This window comes from Schistocerca cancellata, chromosome 4 (genome assembly GCF_023864275.1).
Source record: "Schistocerca cancellata isolate TAMUIC-IGC-003103 chromosome 4, iqSchCanc2.1, whole genome shotgun sequence".
NCBI classification, from domain to species: domain Eukaryota; kingdom Metazoa; phylum Arthropoda; class Insecta; order Orthoptera; family Acrididae; genus Schistocerca; species Schistocerca cancellata.
Window position 1 is genome coordinate 725047705 of NC_064629.1, and position 19137 is coordinate 725066841.

The 19137-nt window shown below is 38.2% G+C and overlaps 1 protein-coding gene across 1 annotated transcript in view; it reads right to left on the bottom strand.

Moving 5' to 3' along the window:
• Positions 1–19137, bottom strand: part of LOC126184406 (CLIP-associating protein 1-A-like) — a 246603-nt gene that overhangs the window by 20676 nt on the left and 206790 nt on the right. Inside the window, 2 exon segments of the mRNA XM_049926790.1 lie at positions 2050–2101; positions 13006–13192. Of these exon segments, the coding sequence (XP_049782747.1) occupies positions 2050–2101; positions 13006–13192 (239 nt within the window).

Sequence of the window (19137 nt, forward strand, 5' to 3'; positions counted from 1 at the left end):
ACTGAAGGTTTTTCATTGGGCTGGCCAATAGTGAAGTAGCCAGGAATAAAATAAATTTTGTGCAAGTTCATAAAATGGCAACAAAACCTTGTGATAATTCCAAATTGACAGTATCCCATATTAACAGTGTAGTGAAGATGGCAGAATCTCTAGATATGAGCATGTAAATGAAAATGGAAACTACACAATTTCACAATTTTGACAAAATGTTAAGTGCGTAGAACTGTACTTTAATACTACAACAGAGGAGAGAATCTGACAGCTAGAAAAATACAGAGTGATCTCCTTGAAAAAATTAAATCATTCTGTCTCAGAGACATCTGCTCTTTGTCACCTCCACTCACTCTGTTTTTGGCTCAGAAAGTACAATGATGGCCAAAAATTTTTAATTGAATGTAGAGACATTGCAGCAGCAAAAGCAAAATTTTGTGTAAAATACACTTACTGTCTGCTGAGGGTAATAGTCTTGTAGTATACTGCAGTAAAATTTGGGTCTCACAAAATCATACGCAAAAATATATTTTGCTCGTTTTAAATGGAAATATTGGCCTGAAAGTATCTACAATTATTTTTGTACAGCATATATCGGCAATTTAAGTGATGGGTGCAGTAAAGAAGAATTACAATCTGCAAATACAAATTTTTTGGGAGGTAGGGAATGTTCTCGGTTGTATTAAGATGACCTGTCGGAACTAAAATCCTGTTGACGGTGTACATGCACTTGCGTGCTGTCGCATATGGAGTGTCTCATAATAAAATGCATTCTTATGTGACACGATACAATAATAATGTCACAGATGTTACCAAAATTAATTTCACAGTTTTCTTAACAACTTTCTGACTGGAAGTTTCTACTAGGTCCAACAGAACACAAATTTATCACCGACGACATTTTTCGTTACATTGGCTGAACAGTTTCACACCTGTTACAGTTTTCTATTTTAATCTCTGAATACTTTCACGATAAAATATGTGCCACGTGCATCTGTAAAGTTTGAGAATGTTCAAACATTATTTTCTGTTCACACACGTCAGTGATTCTGTTTTCTTCCGCAGCTTGAAGGAAAGAAATACTTTTGTTCAAAACTTATTTTAACATCAGTTTTTATTTATTTTCTTTCGTAGCTGCTGGGAAGAATTTTATTTTGTGAAGAACTCCATTATATTCTAGACTAAAAACAGAGATGTCTAACTCTAAAAAAAAAAATTACTAAGGTTTTGAAATTATCACTAACTGGCAATGCTGTAGGATGGTGAGATGACCTTGAGATGTCTATTTTAGTGACAGCCGCTATAGTAACTGGTCTCCTACTGCATTTCGAGGGAATGGCAGGGAGAGAAACTGCACAATAAACTCATTTCTGGTGCAAAATGTAGTGAGCTGTTTTTCTGGTTCACTGTGCAAATCAAATCAATATAATCTCCAGTCTAAATGACAATTGTTTTGCAAATTATTTTGTGGCTAATTCTGGTTCCTTTCCATTGCAATGCATTTCTGAATTCCCTTACTTTCTTATACACATTTATAAAGCACACAAGAAACCTCACCTCCATTTGGGGTCAAAATGAAGACTGACTGATCTTCAAATCAAAGCATCTATGATGAAACTGTCAATCTTATCTCTAAATGCCTTAGAAACTTTACCTGGACACTTGTGCCACTTACAATTAGATCATTGCAGAGCATGAATAATAATACTTTTGTATGAAGTTCTAAAATGCCCAGTCTACATACCTGAGTGGGTTCCTTCTAAGATTCATGAATTTGTGATGTAAGCAGACTTTATAGGATCAGAGAATACAGTAACAGATGGGGATGAATTATCAGCATTACACCCAAGTAAACTCTTTCCAAACTGATTAAAAAAGTAAAAATATTGAAGTTGTGAATGAAGCCACATACACTGTTTTTAGCTTTACTCAGAATTCCCACGTAAAACAAATGCAATATCATTTGTTACAATAGAAATTCAAGATTTTACTATGTCTGTAAAATTACATTTTACTTAGCATGTAGTTTTATATGGAAATTATTTTAAAGTGACAAACCTGACGATGGCATATTCTTGTAATCTTGATCTGAATCTTGGCCATCCAAATTCTGCAACAGAAAATGGAAACAGCGATAATAAGTTAATGTTCAACTACTGTAAATGTGTTCTTTTACCAAAAAATTTGAAAAAGGTGTTGTAGATCGATATTAATAAATTACTCCTTATATGCAGCTACTCAAAACGGTTAAAAACTGCAGTACAGTCAATCGAATTTTCATCTACCTCTTGATAACATAATTTATGCTCAAATGAGTCTAATATTCCTATCTGATGTATCATTTTTGGTTAAGATACAATGTCCATTTTAAATTAAATGGGAATCACACAATTAATGAAAAATGATATCATCTGTTGCTTGGCTTATTTGAAATAGCATGTGTATGACACACATACAATTGATGAATATAATGAAAATCTCAAATGACAACAAAAGTAACCCCCAAAAATATCAGCAAACACAATTATGCATGACCGTATCGTTAACCACAACAGCAATCAGTTACTATGCTGCTCCAAGCATTGGCTAATTAAGAAATTTTTTGGTGTCTACCTGTCTACAGACATCATTAATTTGGAAAATGCGTCTTTCATGTCATTCTTGTGGAAACTGTTGAATACAATGATCTACACCACCACTTCTGAGCAGTCATTTTTCTGCACAAGAGTGAGCAGGATTCAAGGGGGGTACCACCATAAACCAAAAATCCTGCATCTCCATACTGATACTTTTCAGACTTGAATTAATAAGAAAGTGTTTTTGGCTCCCTCCACACAGTAGCATGTTGAGAATCACTGTGTAAATGCAAATCACACTCAAATGTGAAGTTACAACTTATTGGTTCAATTTCTATGTTCTACGGACCGCTGTAAACATTATTTTTAATAAAACAATGAATAAGGAATTTGAAAGTTAAGTATTATGGCCAACTCTTAAAAAAATCACTGAGAAACCAGTTAAATAAAGATGTAGTTTAATCAGTGACAATTCCAAACAGTTTGAAATTACAATTTCGTCACAAAAGGAAACTCAGTAGCTGGTAATACTTTACAGAAAGCTGGTCAAAGTTTTAACGACTTTATTAACATGAAAAGAGAGAGAGAGAGAGAGAGAGAGAGAGAGAGAGAGAGAGAGACTGACTTTTTAAGTTTGTGCCAATTTTCCACATGTGTTAAGTCAGGGCATCAAAAATTTATTTTGGGCTATTTACAAAGTTTTAGAGTTATTCAAAGACTCTGCACCCCACACAGTTAATTTTATAGCAAATTTAGCTCATCAAATACTGAAGTGAGTCAGTCACTGATACATCAAATTAGGCTCGGTAGTACAGGAAACATATGGGCTTTTGGGGGCAGGTGGGGGAGAGGGGGGTGTATCTCATTTCTTTATAAAAGTTTTGTCCTATTTCATAATTTAACACAGCATACAGAAAAGCTTCAATAGAATGAAAGTTGTAAAGCATCAAATTTTATATTCAAGGACAATGGAAAGAGCTGCATTATTGTGTTAATTGCATGAATTATAGTGTATGAATTAAAAATCACATTGTTTAACAGAAAAGTTCCTGGCAGAAATACAGTAATGCAACACAACCAAAGAAAATAAACACCTACATTGCAGTTTCATATGAAGTTGGCACATTCTTTACTTCAGCATTATTTAGGTCTTTTTCATTCAGAAATTGTAAGCAGAAATACAGAACTAATAAGTAATAAGTTTGGACAAGCAATGGCATTATTACACACAGAGAGAGAAGATGGGAGCTATATTGTAATATAGACAGTCACAGCCCAGTTACAGAACACTATTACAGGCAAAACTATAATTACTTAAGAATATAATTGAACATGCTAAAATAATGTATTATATGAAGAGAACAGACAGGTCTCAGAATGAAATTAAAACTGTAAGACCCGTAGTTACAGAAGTAGCAGGGCAGAATGTAGTGTTGTGTAACCTATTTACTAATTATTTCCTGTCAATAGTTGGCAAGTTGAATCAAAATTTTATTGGAACAGACAAGTGCACAGGACTTTAGAAAGCAGGCATTCTCTGATGTTTATGTCACATATAATCAATTAGCAAGGAGTAAGTTGAATCAATTAATGAATTACTGAAGAGTAAAAACTCACAAATGTGTAACAAAATATCAGAGGATAAGACATTCACTCATTTTGAGTATGAGCACTTGTACCTGCTTATGCTCTTAATCATGAACAGACCAGTTCTGGTGTGGTGGGCATTGAGGGAAATGTGCACACATCATGTGGTAGTGACAACACAGGAGAAGCATGCGTGGTGAAATGGGGGAGGATGATTTCTGACAGCAGTACGTTCACAGCAGTATTGACAACGGTCATCATAGGCCATTGACAGAGATCGACCAATAACGTTGGCCGACTGCTTGGTTACAGTGCATCCAATCTTCTTCGTCAGTTTTTGACAGGATCAAGAAGGTTAGGTTAGATTAGAATCTATTCCATTTATGAAGTAGGTTATACTTTAACCTCTTAGGTTGGGATGGATACACCCCCACCTGTGTGCTTGGAGATAAGTGCTACCATGTGGCTTTAGCTATTAAAAGGATGCCAAAGGCATGTGAATGAGCTATACATGTATTAAAAAGAAAGTGGTGAGTACTTTACACTTCGTCCTCAGTTACTGGAATTACCAGTCAAGTTTTACGAATATTTGAGATGAAGGGAGAAACATTCTGGTACATATTCAACACGATCTGTGATGACTCTGAAAAGTGAGGTTACAAACACTGTTGGAAGTTGTGCAGACATACGTCAATTAACCTTCAATGACTATCATTAAGCATACATGTGAAAGACAAACAAAGTTTAGAATAAGATACTCTGAATACATAAATCAATGATGAATTTATAATCCCTTTGCAACATATGAATAAAGAAGCCTATAATTAGTGGATATTAGTGACAGTGAGGAGGAGTACATATCAAGTGGTAGGGAAACAGCTTTGCCTGAAAATACAATACAGTATCAATGTGGATTCAAAATGATGAAGATGTGTAAAATTCAGGCAGATTTGTAATAGAAGAGAAACATTTCAAAAAAAGGAACACAAACTGAAAGAATTATTAGTGTTGTTATGTCACAATGTGAATAAAGAAGCCAACTATTAGTGATAGCAAACTAGATACTAGGGAAAAAAGAGGAGGAATGTGTATTCAGTGCAGACGGAACATCTTTACATTAAGATATGTTTGCAAAGGTTACAGTAGCTCACGAAAAAAATTAGTAACACAAGTCAGTGTTGTTGAAGATTAAATTAAAAAGACTGCATGTGTTCAGCAGAGATAAAAAGCTGTTAAAGACGTAGAGGTTAGTAGGAGGAAGAAACCTTCTGATAAAGAACAAGCTGAAAAAGCAAGTCGGAATTTCCGGAATAATGTTACAGTACAGAAGCGCATGCTATGAGAAAATAATGGGAAGAGACATGTTGAGTACGTATTTTTTGTAAATGTGGGGAAACCTAAAAGCTTACTGTTTGATAATTGCTCCCAGCTCTCCTCAAAACTATACAGAAAAGAAATGGCTGAAATCCAAGTCAACAGTTACTACTTTAAATGCATGTATAACAACTGTACTGAAGGTAATGTAACTATGAAAAATTAAAATTTTTTGATGAAACTGTGTATAGAAAAATATCGATATTGTCATGACGGAAAAAACATTACTTTCTTTAGACCTACTTAAAAAAATGTTATTAATAAATATTAAATAGAAATTAGAATATGATACTATGTAAAAATGTAAATGACTGTAACACTCACACAGAACAGTATTTCGTTCATAGTCAATTTTCAAATATTCATCCTTGACCTTGAAGCAAGAAGTGGCGAGTGCAGTGTTGAAAGGGAAGCAGAAGGAAGGAAGCCAAGAGTGTGGAAGGGCTTTTCGATGGCCAGAAATAAAAAATTAAAAACACGCCTAACTGTGTGTCAAATCATTTATATAAAGTGATGTGTCTATTGGATAAACATTTCTGGACATATAGTATCCAAGTTTTGAGCCACTGCAGCAGTTGGAATAAAGTATCTGGGAAGGTGTCATGGTGAACCATACTAAATCGCATTGCCAGATTCACAAAGAAAATCTGCAGAATTGGTTGACACCGCTAATTACAATGGAACATTAACAACAAAGCAATAAGTCTATTGTACTTTTTAATTAGGCATGGAGTATGGGTCAGCTTAGTGCAAATGCTGAACATTGTTTTCTTGGAATAGTATAAATTTTGTATTCACAGTTGTACTAAATTTCCTTGTTTCCTACACCTGCACGACTCGTGCCTTCCTATGGAAATTGACATCAGGATGAAGAGACAGGGATTTCTGCTATGAAAAGTCCCTTCGAGACAGTGTGTGTGTGTGTGTGTGTGTGTGTGTGTGTGTGTGTGTGTGTGTGTGTGTGTGTGTGGTGGGGGGGGGGGGGTGAGAGGAGGTTGCACTTCGTAACTTTCATTATATTGATTTTCTATTCAATGTCTATGTAATTAATAAAATAGCGTATATTCACTAATAGATTTTTTATGAACGAATGTAAGAAAATTAATTTTTTGCACTTATGTTGTTTGTTGTTTTAATCATCAGTATGTAGACTAGTTCCGTGCAGCTCACCTCTCCTTCATGTTACCTTGAACATGAACCAGGATGTTTACTTCAATACTCTCGGTGGCCAAGTGTTACCCTGTCTTTGTGATGTCATGCTGTGAACACTTCCATCTTCCAAAATGACAACAACTGTGTTCCCAGGGTTGCTTGCAAACATTCCTGGTTCGATGAACACTCATGCATACTACTGCACCCCAACTAGTCTAATTGCAATCCAATAGAAATGTTGGGACTATTCTGAACAACAGGCAAAATGTAGCAATCAACATCTACACAATTCTGTATCTCCATGGCACCTCATCGTCAATGAGTTTGCTTTAGCAGACACATCTGAAGAAGTTCGTAGATCCTCTTCCTTGACAAACTAGTGCTTTGTCTTCCTTGATAAACTAAGGTTATTACGAGGTGCTATCCAAAATTTTGGGTCTGGTGCTGCCATCTGTTGAAAACCTTACCTTTGGAATAATGGTCACCACCACCCTCGAAGTAGTTTCCATCAGCACGTACACACCAGTCCCAGTGATTCTGCCACTGGTCAAACGTTTTCTGGAAGTTCTGTTCTTTGAGGGTGTTTATCACTGCCAGCGATGCTTCTTGAATCCTCTCTAGAGTGTCGAACCGACGGCCTTTCAACTTGAGTTTCAGTTTTGGGAATAGCGTGCAAAGTCATGCCAAATCAGGCAAGTACGGTGGATAGGGTAGTGCCGCCATGTTGTTTTTTGCCAAAAAGGTCCTGGTGAGCAAGGATGCATGACAGGGTGTGTTGTCATGATGCAGGAGTCAGTTCCCTTGACACCAACGTTCGGGCCACTATCGCCGCACATTTTCATGGAGCAATCGCAAAACGTCACAGTAGTACACGGAAATCACTGTTTGGTTGGGTTGGACGAATTCTTTGTGTTCAGTTCCCTTCGTATCAAAGAAAATGATGATCATGTTCTTCACTTTGCTCTTCATATGTCTTGCTTTTTTGGGTCTTGGAGAGCCCAGGCTCTTCCACTGGGGCAATTGTTGCTTTGTCTCTGGGTCGTAAATCCAGCTGTTGTCACTAGTGATAACCCGTGACAAAAAGGTTGGTTCAGCAGATGCGGTCTGACAAAGGTCTGTGCACACTTCAGCACACTGTGCCTTCTGATCAGCAGTCAAAATCTTTGACACAAATTTTGTGGTGACACGATGTATGCCCAATTCATCAGTCAACATTCGTTTACATGTCCCATAACCAATACCCACTTCATTTACAAAGTCTTGAATGGTTCGACATCGATTCGCACGAACCAGTTGTTGAAGTTTGGCAACAATGTCTGGCATTGTGCGACTAATGGGCCTTCCAGTGTGAGCATCATCTTCGACGGCTGTACAGCTGGCCCTGAACTGAGCATGCCACTCAAACACATGTGTACGGCTCATGCTCTGTCCCCCAAACACTTGTTGAATCATTCTAAGGGTCTCCGAAGCACTTTTCCTGAGATTCGCATAGAATTTGATGCACGTGCGCTGTTCTGCTTGCAGATCCATTGTAAAATCATCACACACTCAACACAGACTATTACGGAAATCACTTGGACATGCAACACATCCTCCCAGCTGAATGCCACCCTGCACACTGACTCATCAGATATGCAGCTCTCACTACCTAGTGGGGCCAAGATCTACTCTTCTACTTTCCAGATGGTGACAATAGTCCCGAAAATTTTAGATTCCACCTCGTATGATTGTTAGAGACAGTGTTACATGGCATTAGTGTGATGTCTCCTGAGGATTACAAATTTTTTGACTGGTACTCCAAAAACTTGAAACACAAGGGTAGCTTGAAAAGTTCTTGGAATGGGATTGAAAGAAATGACTTGTCTCACTTTTTTATTTTTCAATAGAGTCTCTGTTTACACTTCTGCACTAGACCCAGGAACAGTCAGTGCCTTGATCTCAGCTCTGCAAAATATCCATCAACTTCAACTGTCAGTCCTTTGTTTGAAGAAAATGTCTGTCCACTGAGGAAAGTTTTGAGCTTGAGGAAGAGAAGAAAGACTGATGGAGCCAAATCCAGCAAATAAGGTGGGTTTAGCAGCAATTTGTATTTTAGTATTTTAGTTTGTGTATTTTTGCCATTTCAATGGTGCTTGTGTTGATGAAAGATGATGTTCTTCCTTGCCAAACCTGGACTTCTGTCATGGATATTTTGCTGTAGTTGGTCCAGGTCAGCATAATACTGTTCCATAATTGTTTGACCAATTGGAAAATAAACTATCAGCAGAATCCCTTTTGGATCCTAGAAAACTGACAACATGACCGTACCACCCAACTGTATTGCTTTTGCTTTCTTCGGTGGTGGTGAATCAACAAGTCTCTACTGCTCTGATGGTTGTCTCGTGTCTGGGGTTTAGTAGTGCTATGAACAGGGTCAAACAATATTTAGACATTTTCATTCTAAGACATTTCTGAACCTGCATTACGAGCCAAGGCACTCGTCCAGCAGATCATTTTCATATATCCCAATTCCACTGTTAAAATGTGATGTGCCCATTCAGATAACATCCTTAAAGCTTCAGCAATTTCTTGCACTTTCAATCGATGATCCTCCATGAGCATTCTACGCACTATTGCTGTAATTTCTGAAATGGTGGCACATCTGAAACAGTGGATCATCATCTAAGCTGTCTTGACCAAACTTAAACTCATTTCTTCACTTGGCAATAGTTGAAAATTAAGATGCACAGTCTCCCTGTGTGTTCTGAAAATTGGCATGAATTTCCTTTGCTTTCATACCTCCCTTTATGAAGTACTTAATAACAAATCAAATTTTTTTTTTCTATCCTCACATTTTACTACATGGGAACAACAACAAAGAGACGCCACATCACAGATTTCTACCCAGAGTACAGACATCTCGTTGTGATTGTGTGAACTAACTACCCTTGTAAGGAAAAAATTAATGTTATTATGATACTCTAGCATAGGCAAATGTGGAAAATTGGTGTCAACTTCAAAACCTTCTACTTATAAGTAAACAAAGCAATCATTTGTAAATACAACAATTATTTCCAAACAAAGCGTTACTTTAGCCTAACTTTTGTTTCATGTGTCCCCATAACTGTCTATTTAATACCAATTACCATTTTCAAAGACTCAAGTAACTGAGGAGAATTTCCCTTAAGACCTCTTCCATATCATATAATGAATTTGTTTTTCTTAAATATTACGAAAAATATGAATGTTTTTACAGAACAGAAAAAGTATTTTTTAATATTCATATGTATCTAAGTACTGCATCTGATGTTGTAAATGATGGATATTTCAGAAGGAACTATAAATATTTGGGACAGTGTTAAAAGAAATAATTTAAAGTATAAAAGAACAATTATCTTGCACAAAAATGGTTTTGTGGCTATACGAAAATCTAAGTGGAGTACATCCACGATGGAAGTGTACCTAGTTGGTTATAACCTGACGTGTGTAGCCTCCTACCTATAACAATCCTTTGAGTATTGCAATGGAATTCTTCAGAGGTGGGGAAATATTTTGAGACTGATGTTTCTTGAAGATTAACATTTCATGTAATGATACAGATCAACTTTCATGTGACAACAAACATATTTGTTCAAAGATGCCAGTCAACTGTTGAAAGTCAGGAAAAAGGGTAATGTCAAGGAAGGTCATGCTGATAATTGGCAGCCAACAGTGATATAGAAGCTCATTTTCAAGGGATTAAGTTTAACTTATTACACTCACTGAAGCACAGCAGTAGATATCTTGTAGTCACTTGTTTAGGCAGTTACACCCATATCTACTGAAGGCACTGCATGACTGAGTAGACGCAACACACTGGATGCAGATAATTGGCAGTGATGGTGTTGGCAGATAGTAATGGTCCTTTCCATGTTGTTTGTGACAATGGAAAATTTGGGACATACATGAAAATATAAATGAGGAGGGGTATTGACTGGCATCTTAAAACACTGACATTAGTTGTCCATAAAACACCTGAATTGGATCACTGCATATAAAGGAACTTGCCTTTAGGAACCTGCACTCTCAGCAATCAATAGCACGCCACTGCAAGTGTACTCTTGATTTATGTAGTTGTATTTCATAGTGTTACATTAGGTCTACAAGCATTTTAGATTGATCTCTTTGAAAGGTGATTATTAATGACATTTTTATTCACATCAGTGGTCACACTGTCAAACCACAAAACATTGCTTTACCTATACACATGTTTAATGAAATAATTTCCTTCACTTAGCAGCATTAGAGAGCCAAAATCAGAGAAATGTTGCAAATACCACAGCTCATTTGTGGGCAGGAAAGAGGGAAAAATTCGTTAAAGCTCTTACTTTTTCTTCTGCATGTTAGAAATTGCTACATATTCTTTGCCTGCAGTCTGAAAACAAGTGTCAATGAAATTGATATGGACATTAATATGGTATTTCTAACCTGGCACTGTAAACAATATTCTTTGCCAAATATACAATGGTCCTACTCCCAATGAACTTACCAATAGAAAAACACCTTTTTTCCATAAAATGTGTGTCAAAACATTGTTTTTGAATACCATCAGGCCAGCAAAGGACGCGGCCACCATAACTGAGAGGTCGTTAGCATTCAATAATAATTCAGGCCATTTCTCATGATATGTGGTATCAAACAGAAGGCATGGAAGTATCATACACATACATGCAAGTTTTTCTTATAAAAGTGGTTTTTGTGTGTGTGTGTGTGTGTGTGTGTGTGTGTGTGTGTGTGTGTGTGTGTGTGTGTGTGTAAGCAGCCGTGTACACACGCGCCTGATCATATACAAAAATGAACTATGACAACTGCATATTTCAAGCAGCTGTTCACCTGGACGGTGGCATGCTAGAATACAACCTTTGACCTGGTGTAACAAGAAATGTGATTCATTTAATCAGTTGACACACTTGCAATGATCTACGGTCCAAACTTGATGATCTCGTTGAGTCAACATGGGGTCATCAAAGGTGTGCTCCAAAACACACATATCTACAGAAGCATTGTACTCTGTAGTCAGATTTGCATGTATCACTGTCTACCCTGGTTTACAAAGTGGGCAAGCCTCCAACCTCTATGTTCGGAGATTCATTGTAGGATATGTTCCAAGTAGGAACCACAAAAAACTCTAATAAAGATGCACCACGAAGGAATTCAGTGAAATGATCTGTACTGACATATTCTCAACTACAACAACACCAACCACTACTCATGGTTTCACTATCCTTCAACCACCTTCCATACATACTCATGGTAGCAGCACATGAACAGCCAACGAACTTCACTGTGAAAGTTGTTAATGTTAGTGGATTTCCCAATTTGCAGATAATATTGTCACTAAAACGCTTCCCCTTTCACCTCTGCTCTCCACTGATATACTTTCCTTACTGTATCACATGCCTACACCACAAGCAGGTGTCATTCAGTCTCATGGTGGGCAGTGATCCTAATGTTTTGTGTCGTCAGTGTATACTGAGTATGTCTTAAGAGACATCAGATGCCTTTCCTCCATAGTTTTTAAAGATATTTTCAGTTCTGCCATTAAGATATGTAGGCTTCAGTAGTGTTTTTTAGTGCAGATCAAAATCCATATTAGGACTGGTTATACTAATCTAGTTTGACTGTTAATAGCTCATCACCCAGGGATTTAGGTTTTCAGATTCATTGTAGGATATGTTCCAAGTAGGAACCACAAAAAACTCTAATAAAGATGCACCACGAAGGAATTCAGTGAAATGATCTGTACTGACATATTCTCAACTACAACAACACCAACCACTACTGCTATGTTTGTATTCATAGTGTTTGGAGATAAACAAGCTTTGATGTTCTCATGCTAATTCGATGGGTTGTGAATCATTCATTTTGAGCTGCCACAGACTAAGACAAGCTGCAATGACAGTACTTCCAACTGCACACAGCTGTTACAAATGAACTGCTTTGCAGAGCAGGAAAATTGCACAGCTATAGCTGCCTCCCTGGGAGTTGCCACTGCTGTGCGCCTGCACTACCAGAAAGGATTCCACTGAGTTACTAACAGAAGTCCCATTTGATAGTAAAGTGACTACAACTGTGCAACTTAAGTCATTTCACACACTAAACTGGAACTGTATCTTAAAGTTTCCTGATAAGGTATGCTATTCCACACAATATGCTTCACAGACTGGGATATTTCTTGTTTCCATTGTGTATTGTGTGTCACTGGTTCTACTAATCTGGCTGAAGCAAATTTTCTATTTATCCATCCAGTCATCGAACAATATCTCTAATAAAGCTCAGAACTTTGAGTTAGTTATTAAATACTTACTGTAGGTTCTCTACTAATTGACAGAAGATGTTCCATTTGTTCTTCTAATTTCTCCATACCGCACGACATCTGACTGATGCCAGAATCATGTGATGTAGTTTCTCGTTCCTTATCCAGCATTTTCACAGAACTGAGGCCACCATCAAAACTATAATTCTGTATTTCTGTGGTTGTTCTGTGGAGTGACCTGCAAAACAAAGATTCCTAATTAACAGAAAGTTAGAAAATAAATTTGAAAGGTAGAAACCCCGCAGTATATTGATTTTAAAAAAAAATTAAATACCGACCTGCTATTTATGTAAATCGTTACTTGCAGACCACTCATGTAGGAGGGTTGGAGTTCAAGAGGGATACTAAACCAGCTAGAAGAGGATTAAAAGGAAAGTAACCATGGACTGTTTAAGGAACCATTCTGGCATTTATCTGCAATTATTTAAAAAAAAAAAAAAAACAATGAAAAATGCAAATCATCAAGTTTGTGGGATAGGAACACAAAGCCCACTCCTGAAGGTGAGGTGAACACCTCAACCACGGCATCACTTTCCTTTGTTTCTTACAGAGACCTAATACATGGCATACAGACCACCTTAGTCATTATTCTACACATTTTACTTGCCTTCTACATCTACCTCTACATATGCACTCAGCAAGCCACCAAACAGTGCTTGACAGAGGATGCCCTGTACCACTAATAGTCACTTCCTTTTCTGTTCCACTAGCAAACAGAGTGCTACAACAAGTATTTGTATGACTCTGCACGAGCCTTAATTTCTTGCATCTTCCCTACATGGTCCTTGCATGCAGTGTATGTTGGCGGCAGTTAACTCATTCTACAGTCTGCTTCCAACACCAGTTCTCCAGATTTTCTCAATGGTGTTCCTTGAAAAGAATGTTGTCTTCCCTGCATGTACCCACATTTGAGTTTCCAAAGTGTCTCCGTAACACTTGCGTGTTGTTCGAACCTACCGGTAACTAGCAGCTTGCCTTTGAATTGCATCAAAGTTTTCTTTTAATGCAACCTGATGCGGACCTCAAATACTCAAAGCAGTTCCATTTGTTCTTCTAATTTCTCCATACTGCATGACATCTGACTGATGCCAGAATCATGTGATGTAGTTTCTCGTTCTTTATCCAGCATTTTCACAGAACTGAGGCCATCAACAAAACTATAATTCTGTATTTCTGTGGTTGTTCTGTGGAGTCACACTTGTGTCCTATATGTGGTCTCTTCTACAGGTGAACCACACTTTCCTAAAATTCTCCCAATAAATTCAAGTCACTCACTCGCCTTTCCTACTACTGCCCTTATGCGCTCGTTACATTTTACATCACTTTGCACCGTTGCGCCTACACATTTAATCGATGTGACTGTGTCAAGTAGCACACTACTAATGCTACATTAGAACATTAAGGGTTTGTTTCTCCTACTCATCTGCATTAACTTAAATTTTTCTACATTTAGAGCAAACTGCTATTATCACACCAACTAGAAATTTTGTCTAAGCCAACTTGTATCCTTCCCATACGTCACAGTGTCATTAGCAAACAGCCCTAAATTTCCACTGACCATGTCCACAGATCATTTGTGTATATAGAAAATAAAAGCGGTCCAGCACAATTCCCTGGGGCACTCCTGGCAATAACTTTTTCTCTGATGAATACTCGCCATCGAGGACAACACACTGGCTTCTGTTATTTAAGAAGTGTTTGTGCCACCCACATATTTGGAAACCTATTCAGTATGCTCATACCTTCGTTAATAATCTGTAGTGGTGCACTGCATCAAATGCTTTTCAGAAATCTGGGACTATGGAATCTGCTAGTTGCCCTTCATCCATAGTTTGCAGGATATCACATGAGAAAAGGGCAAGCTGAGCTCTCATGAGGGATGCTTCCTAAAACCATGCTAATTTGTGGACAAAATCTCTTCAGTCTGGAGGAAATTTATTATATTTGAAATAAGAATATGTTCAAGATTTCTGCAGCACACTGATGTTAAGGATATTGGTCTGTAAGTTTTTCAGTACGTTCTTTTACCCTTGTCATATACAGGAGTCACTTGCACAAATTCCAGCCACTTGGGACTTCGTGCAAACAAGAGATTCACTATAAATACACCAGACTTATCAATGAGTGCCTAGATAGAAGCCTTAGATCTGCTACATGATTTTATGTAGGACCAGAATTGTTGGCGTTCTCGTCAAGATCTTTTGCTAAGGTATGGAGGTGGTAGACTTTGTATGCCACGCACATCAAACTTTTTATAGCTGCACAAATTTCTACTAACTTTTTCCTGTCATCATTTGCACAGTCTCTTTTGAATCAAGAGTGCAATAGCCTTTGCTCTCTCAGACTTTTCTGAATTTCGTTGCTAAATGAAGGTGGGTCTTTTGCTTGCTTAATCCATTTACTCGGCACACATTTCTCCACAGTGTAATTTACAATCCGTTTAAACTTTGCCCATAAATCCTCTACGTTCATCATACTGGAACTAAATGATGTCACCTCTGTCTAAAAAGGATGATATCGACTGCTTATCTGTTCTTCCTGGTTCTAATAACTGCCAGTATTAGTGTCCACCCTATAGCCATGAAAACTGCTTTCAGTCATGGTAGGAACACAACACACAGTACTTTACAAACCATTGTATTCCCAGTGTGTGCTGTTTCCAACTGATGCAAATGTGTGGAAACTAACCTACAGGGTCAATTAGGTAATACTATTGCCATCACCCACATCAGTGGTTTGTGAGTCAATGAAGAACACACAAATTTCCACATGGACATGTACACTCCGGAACAGTGACACCTGTGCCAAACTGGTTCTCGTTTTAGTTAATCTATACAAAATGGTCAACACTTGCGAAACACTGCTAGTTTTAGCTCTTATCTTCCTGCATGTATGTAAGTACTACCTTCCAATTTCTATGGAAAATGTTCTATAGACATTGCATAACCATCTAGGGATTTCAAAAGCTACACTTAAAAGATTCTCTGGAAGAGCGGAAAAACACCCCAATGCATGTCAGTAAATAACTGTAACAAACATCCCACACAAAAGGTAAAGCATGTCTGCTTCGTAAGAAGACTGAAGACACAACAGAGGAAATGAAATTTCAATATATGGTTGTCAATATTCATACTAATGATTACACACGGTAAAAAATTGGATCTTTTGAATAGTGACAAAAAGAGAGGAGGAGGATATTAGTGTTTAACGTCCCGTCGACAACGAGGTCATTAGAGACAGAGCGCAAGCTCGGGTGAGGGAAGGATAGGGAAGGAAATCGGCCGTGCCCTGTCAAAGGAACCATCCCGGCATTTGCCTGTAGCGATTTAGGGAAATCACGGAAAACCTAAATCAGGATGGCCGGAGACGGGATTGAACCGTCGTCCTCCCGAACAAAAAGAGAGTAATAAACTTGTTTTCACTGATATGATCACAACAATCAGTTTGTGCAACACACATTAGTTAGTAGATATCACACATATAAATGTATCTGGGCAAAATACAGCTATTTCCAGCACTTATTTGACAAGCTCACCCAGTTGAAAACTCTGGAACTTGATATTAAATTGAGGTGACAAAAGTAGTGGGATACTTTCTAATATCGTATTGGGCCTTTTTTTTTTTTTTTTTTTTGCCTGTTGTAGTGCAGCAACTCGACCTGCAGGTTGTTGGAAATCCCCTGCAGAAATACTGAGCCATGCTGCCTCTATAGCCATTTATAATTGCGAAAGTGTCGCCACTGCAGGATTCTGTGCATGAACTGATTTGCTGATTATGTTCCATAAATGCTCAATGGGATTCGTGTCAGGCTATCTGGTTGGCCGAATCATTCGCTCAAATTTTCCAGACTGTTCTTCAAACCAAGAACAAACAACTGTGGCCTGGCGTCATGGCGCACTGTCAACCATGAAACTTTCATTGTTGTTTCGGAACATCAAGCCCATGGGCGACTGCAAATAGTCTCGTAACACAACCATTCCCTGTCAATTATTGGTTCAGTTGGACTGGAGGACCCAGTCCATTCCATGTACGCATAGCCCACCTCATTACAAAGCAACCTTGTAGGGCCTTGTTGACAATACAGGTCCATAGCTTTGCTGGGTCTCTGCCACACTCAAACCCTACAATCGGCTTTCATCAGCTGAAATTGAGACTCATCTAATCAGGTCACTGTTTTCCAATAATCTAGGGCCCAACTGGAATGGTCACGAGTCCAGAAGACACGATGATTGTGATGACGTGCTGCTAGCAAAGGCACTCTAATCAGTTGTCTGCTGCCTTAGCCCATTAATGCCAAATTTTGTTGTGCTGTCTTAATGGACACGTTCATCGTATGTCCCACATTGATTTCTGTGGTTATTTCTTGCAGTGTTGCTTGCCTGTCAGCACTGACAACTCTACACAAACACTGCTGCTCAGCACCCTCTTGACACTGTGGATCTTTGAATAGTGAATTTGCTAATGATTTCCAAAATGGAATGCCCCAGGACATCTAACTCCAACTACCATTTGGCGCTCACAGTCTGTCAATTCCCATCATGAGGCCACAGTCACATTCAGAAACATTTCCACATAAATCATCTGGATGCAAAAGACACCTCTGTCAATACACAGCCCTTTCCTACCCTGTGGACCCGATACTACCGCCATACCTCCGTACCTCGTGGACCCAACACTACTGCCATGTGCATATATATATGTGCATATCGCTATCCCATGACTTCTGTCACCTCAGAGTACACCATTATAGTTTGATTTTCACTTTGGGCTGAAACATAGCTGCTGAATGCTTCATTTTTAAAATAATATTTTTCCTCTGCTCACAAAAATTTGCAAAATGTGCCTAATTCATCAACAGAACTGCTGAATGACAGTTCTGCTTCCCAATATCTTTTGGATGGATTGTATCAGTTCTATGTCTCAGGGACATTCATGCAATGCAGAATTACAATTCTTCTTTGGGTTGTCACAAAATGTATTTAAAAGATACTGTAATACTTTAAACAGAACTTTCATAATGACTAACTATTATATTTACCAACATTGGGATGACTGTAAGGGGGTGGGGGGGTGGGGGGAGTCTGTTCTGAAAACAGACATGATCATCTGTAAGTTTGAATTTAGCTTCACAATAATTTGAAATTGTTCACACCAATTCATTCTGGTTACCTGTAAGAACCAATGTCAAAGTGAAAAGCTTGTAACACTGTTTATACTTGATCTCTGAACTCTAAAAATATTTGTATGTAACTCCAAGGACAAGTAACAGAGAAAGCCAAAAGGCAATAAATTTATTTTGAAATGTTCATAAACTGTGATTTTCAGCTCTGAAGACATTCAGATACAGATTCCTAGAAAAATAGGAAATGAAAAATTTGATTTTGTGAATCGTTTTGAATCTGTAGTCTTAAATGTATTTTACACTGACATGTGATACTGCACTGCATTTTAAATAGGGTTACAAAATTTCAAACCCCTCCAGGTGTGGGTGGGAAAGAGCAGGACCAATTAGGTTAAAATCCTCTGCCGCAAGAGATTTACAAGAAATCCAAATCAGAATAACCAAAAAGGAGTTTGAACTACATTCCACTCAAATGTTTTAAACTTGTGCTACATGTAACGGAAATTCCTTGGTGCAATATAAATACTGAAATGGGTAAAGCTAACATCTCACCGTATAGTTCTGGTGTCGAGTGATTGAAGGCACAAAAACAAGACTAACAATGTTGCTGAGCTTGGACGATGTCTGTCTACAAAGCTAACTAGTGCAGAATACACATATACATACACCTGCAGGTGTATACTGTACCGCCCAACTACATGTACTGGCACTGCAGCTCGACTTGGGCAAGGGGTTGTATCAGGTCTAGTAAGGAAAGGGAAAAAGAAGGTGGAGAGGGGGAAGGGTTGGTGGGGAAGAGGAGGAAGGGTTGGTGGTGAGGGTGGCTGACAGCTGGGAGGGAGGTGCAGTAACATGACAGGATAAGCCAAGAGGACTGAAGGATAGAAGGATGTATAAGGACATTGTCTGTCTATGCAGTACAGAGAAGCTGACATTGGGGGAGGAGGGACATGGATTGTTCAGCAGCCACTGACATCGAGCATGTTGTGCTCAGCAGTGTG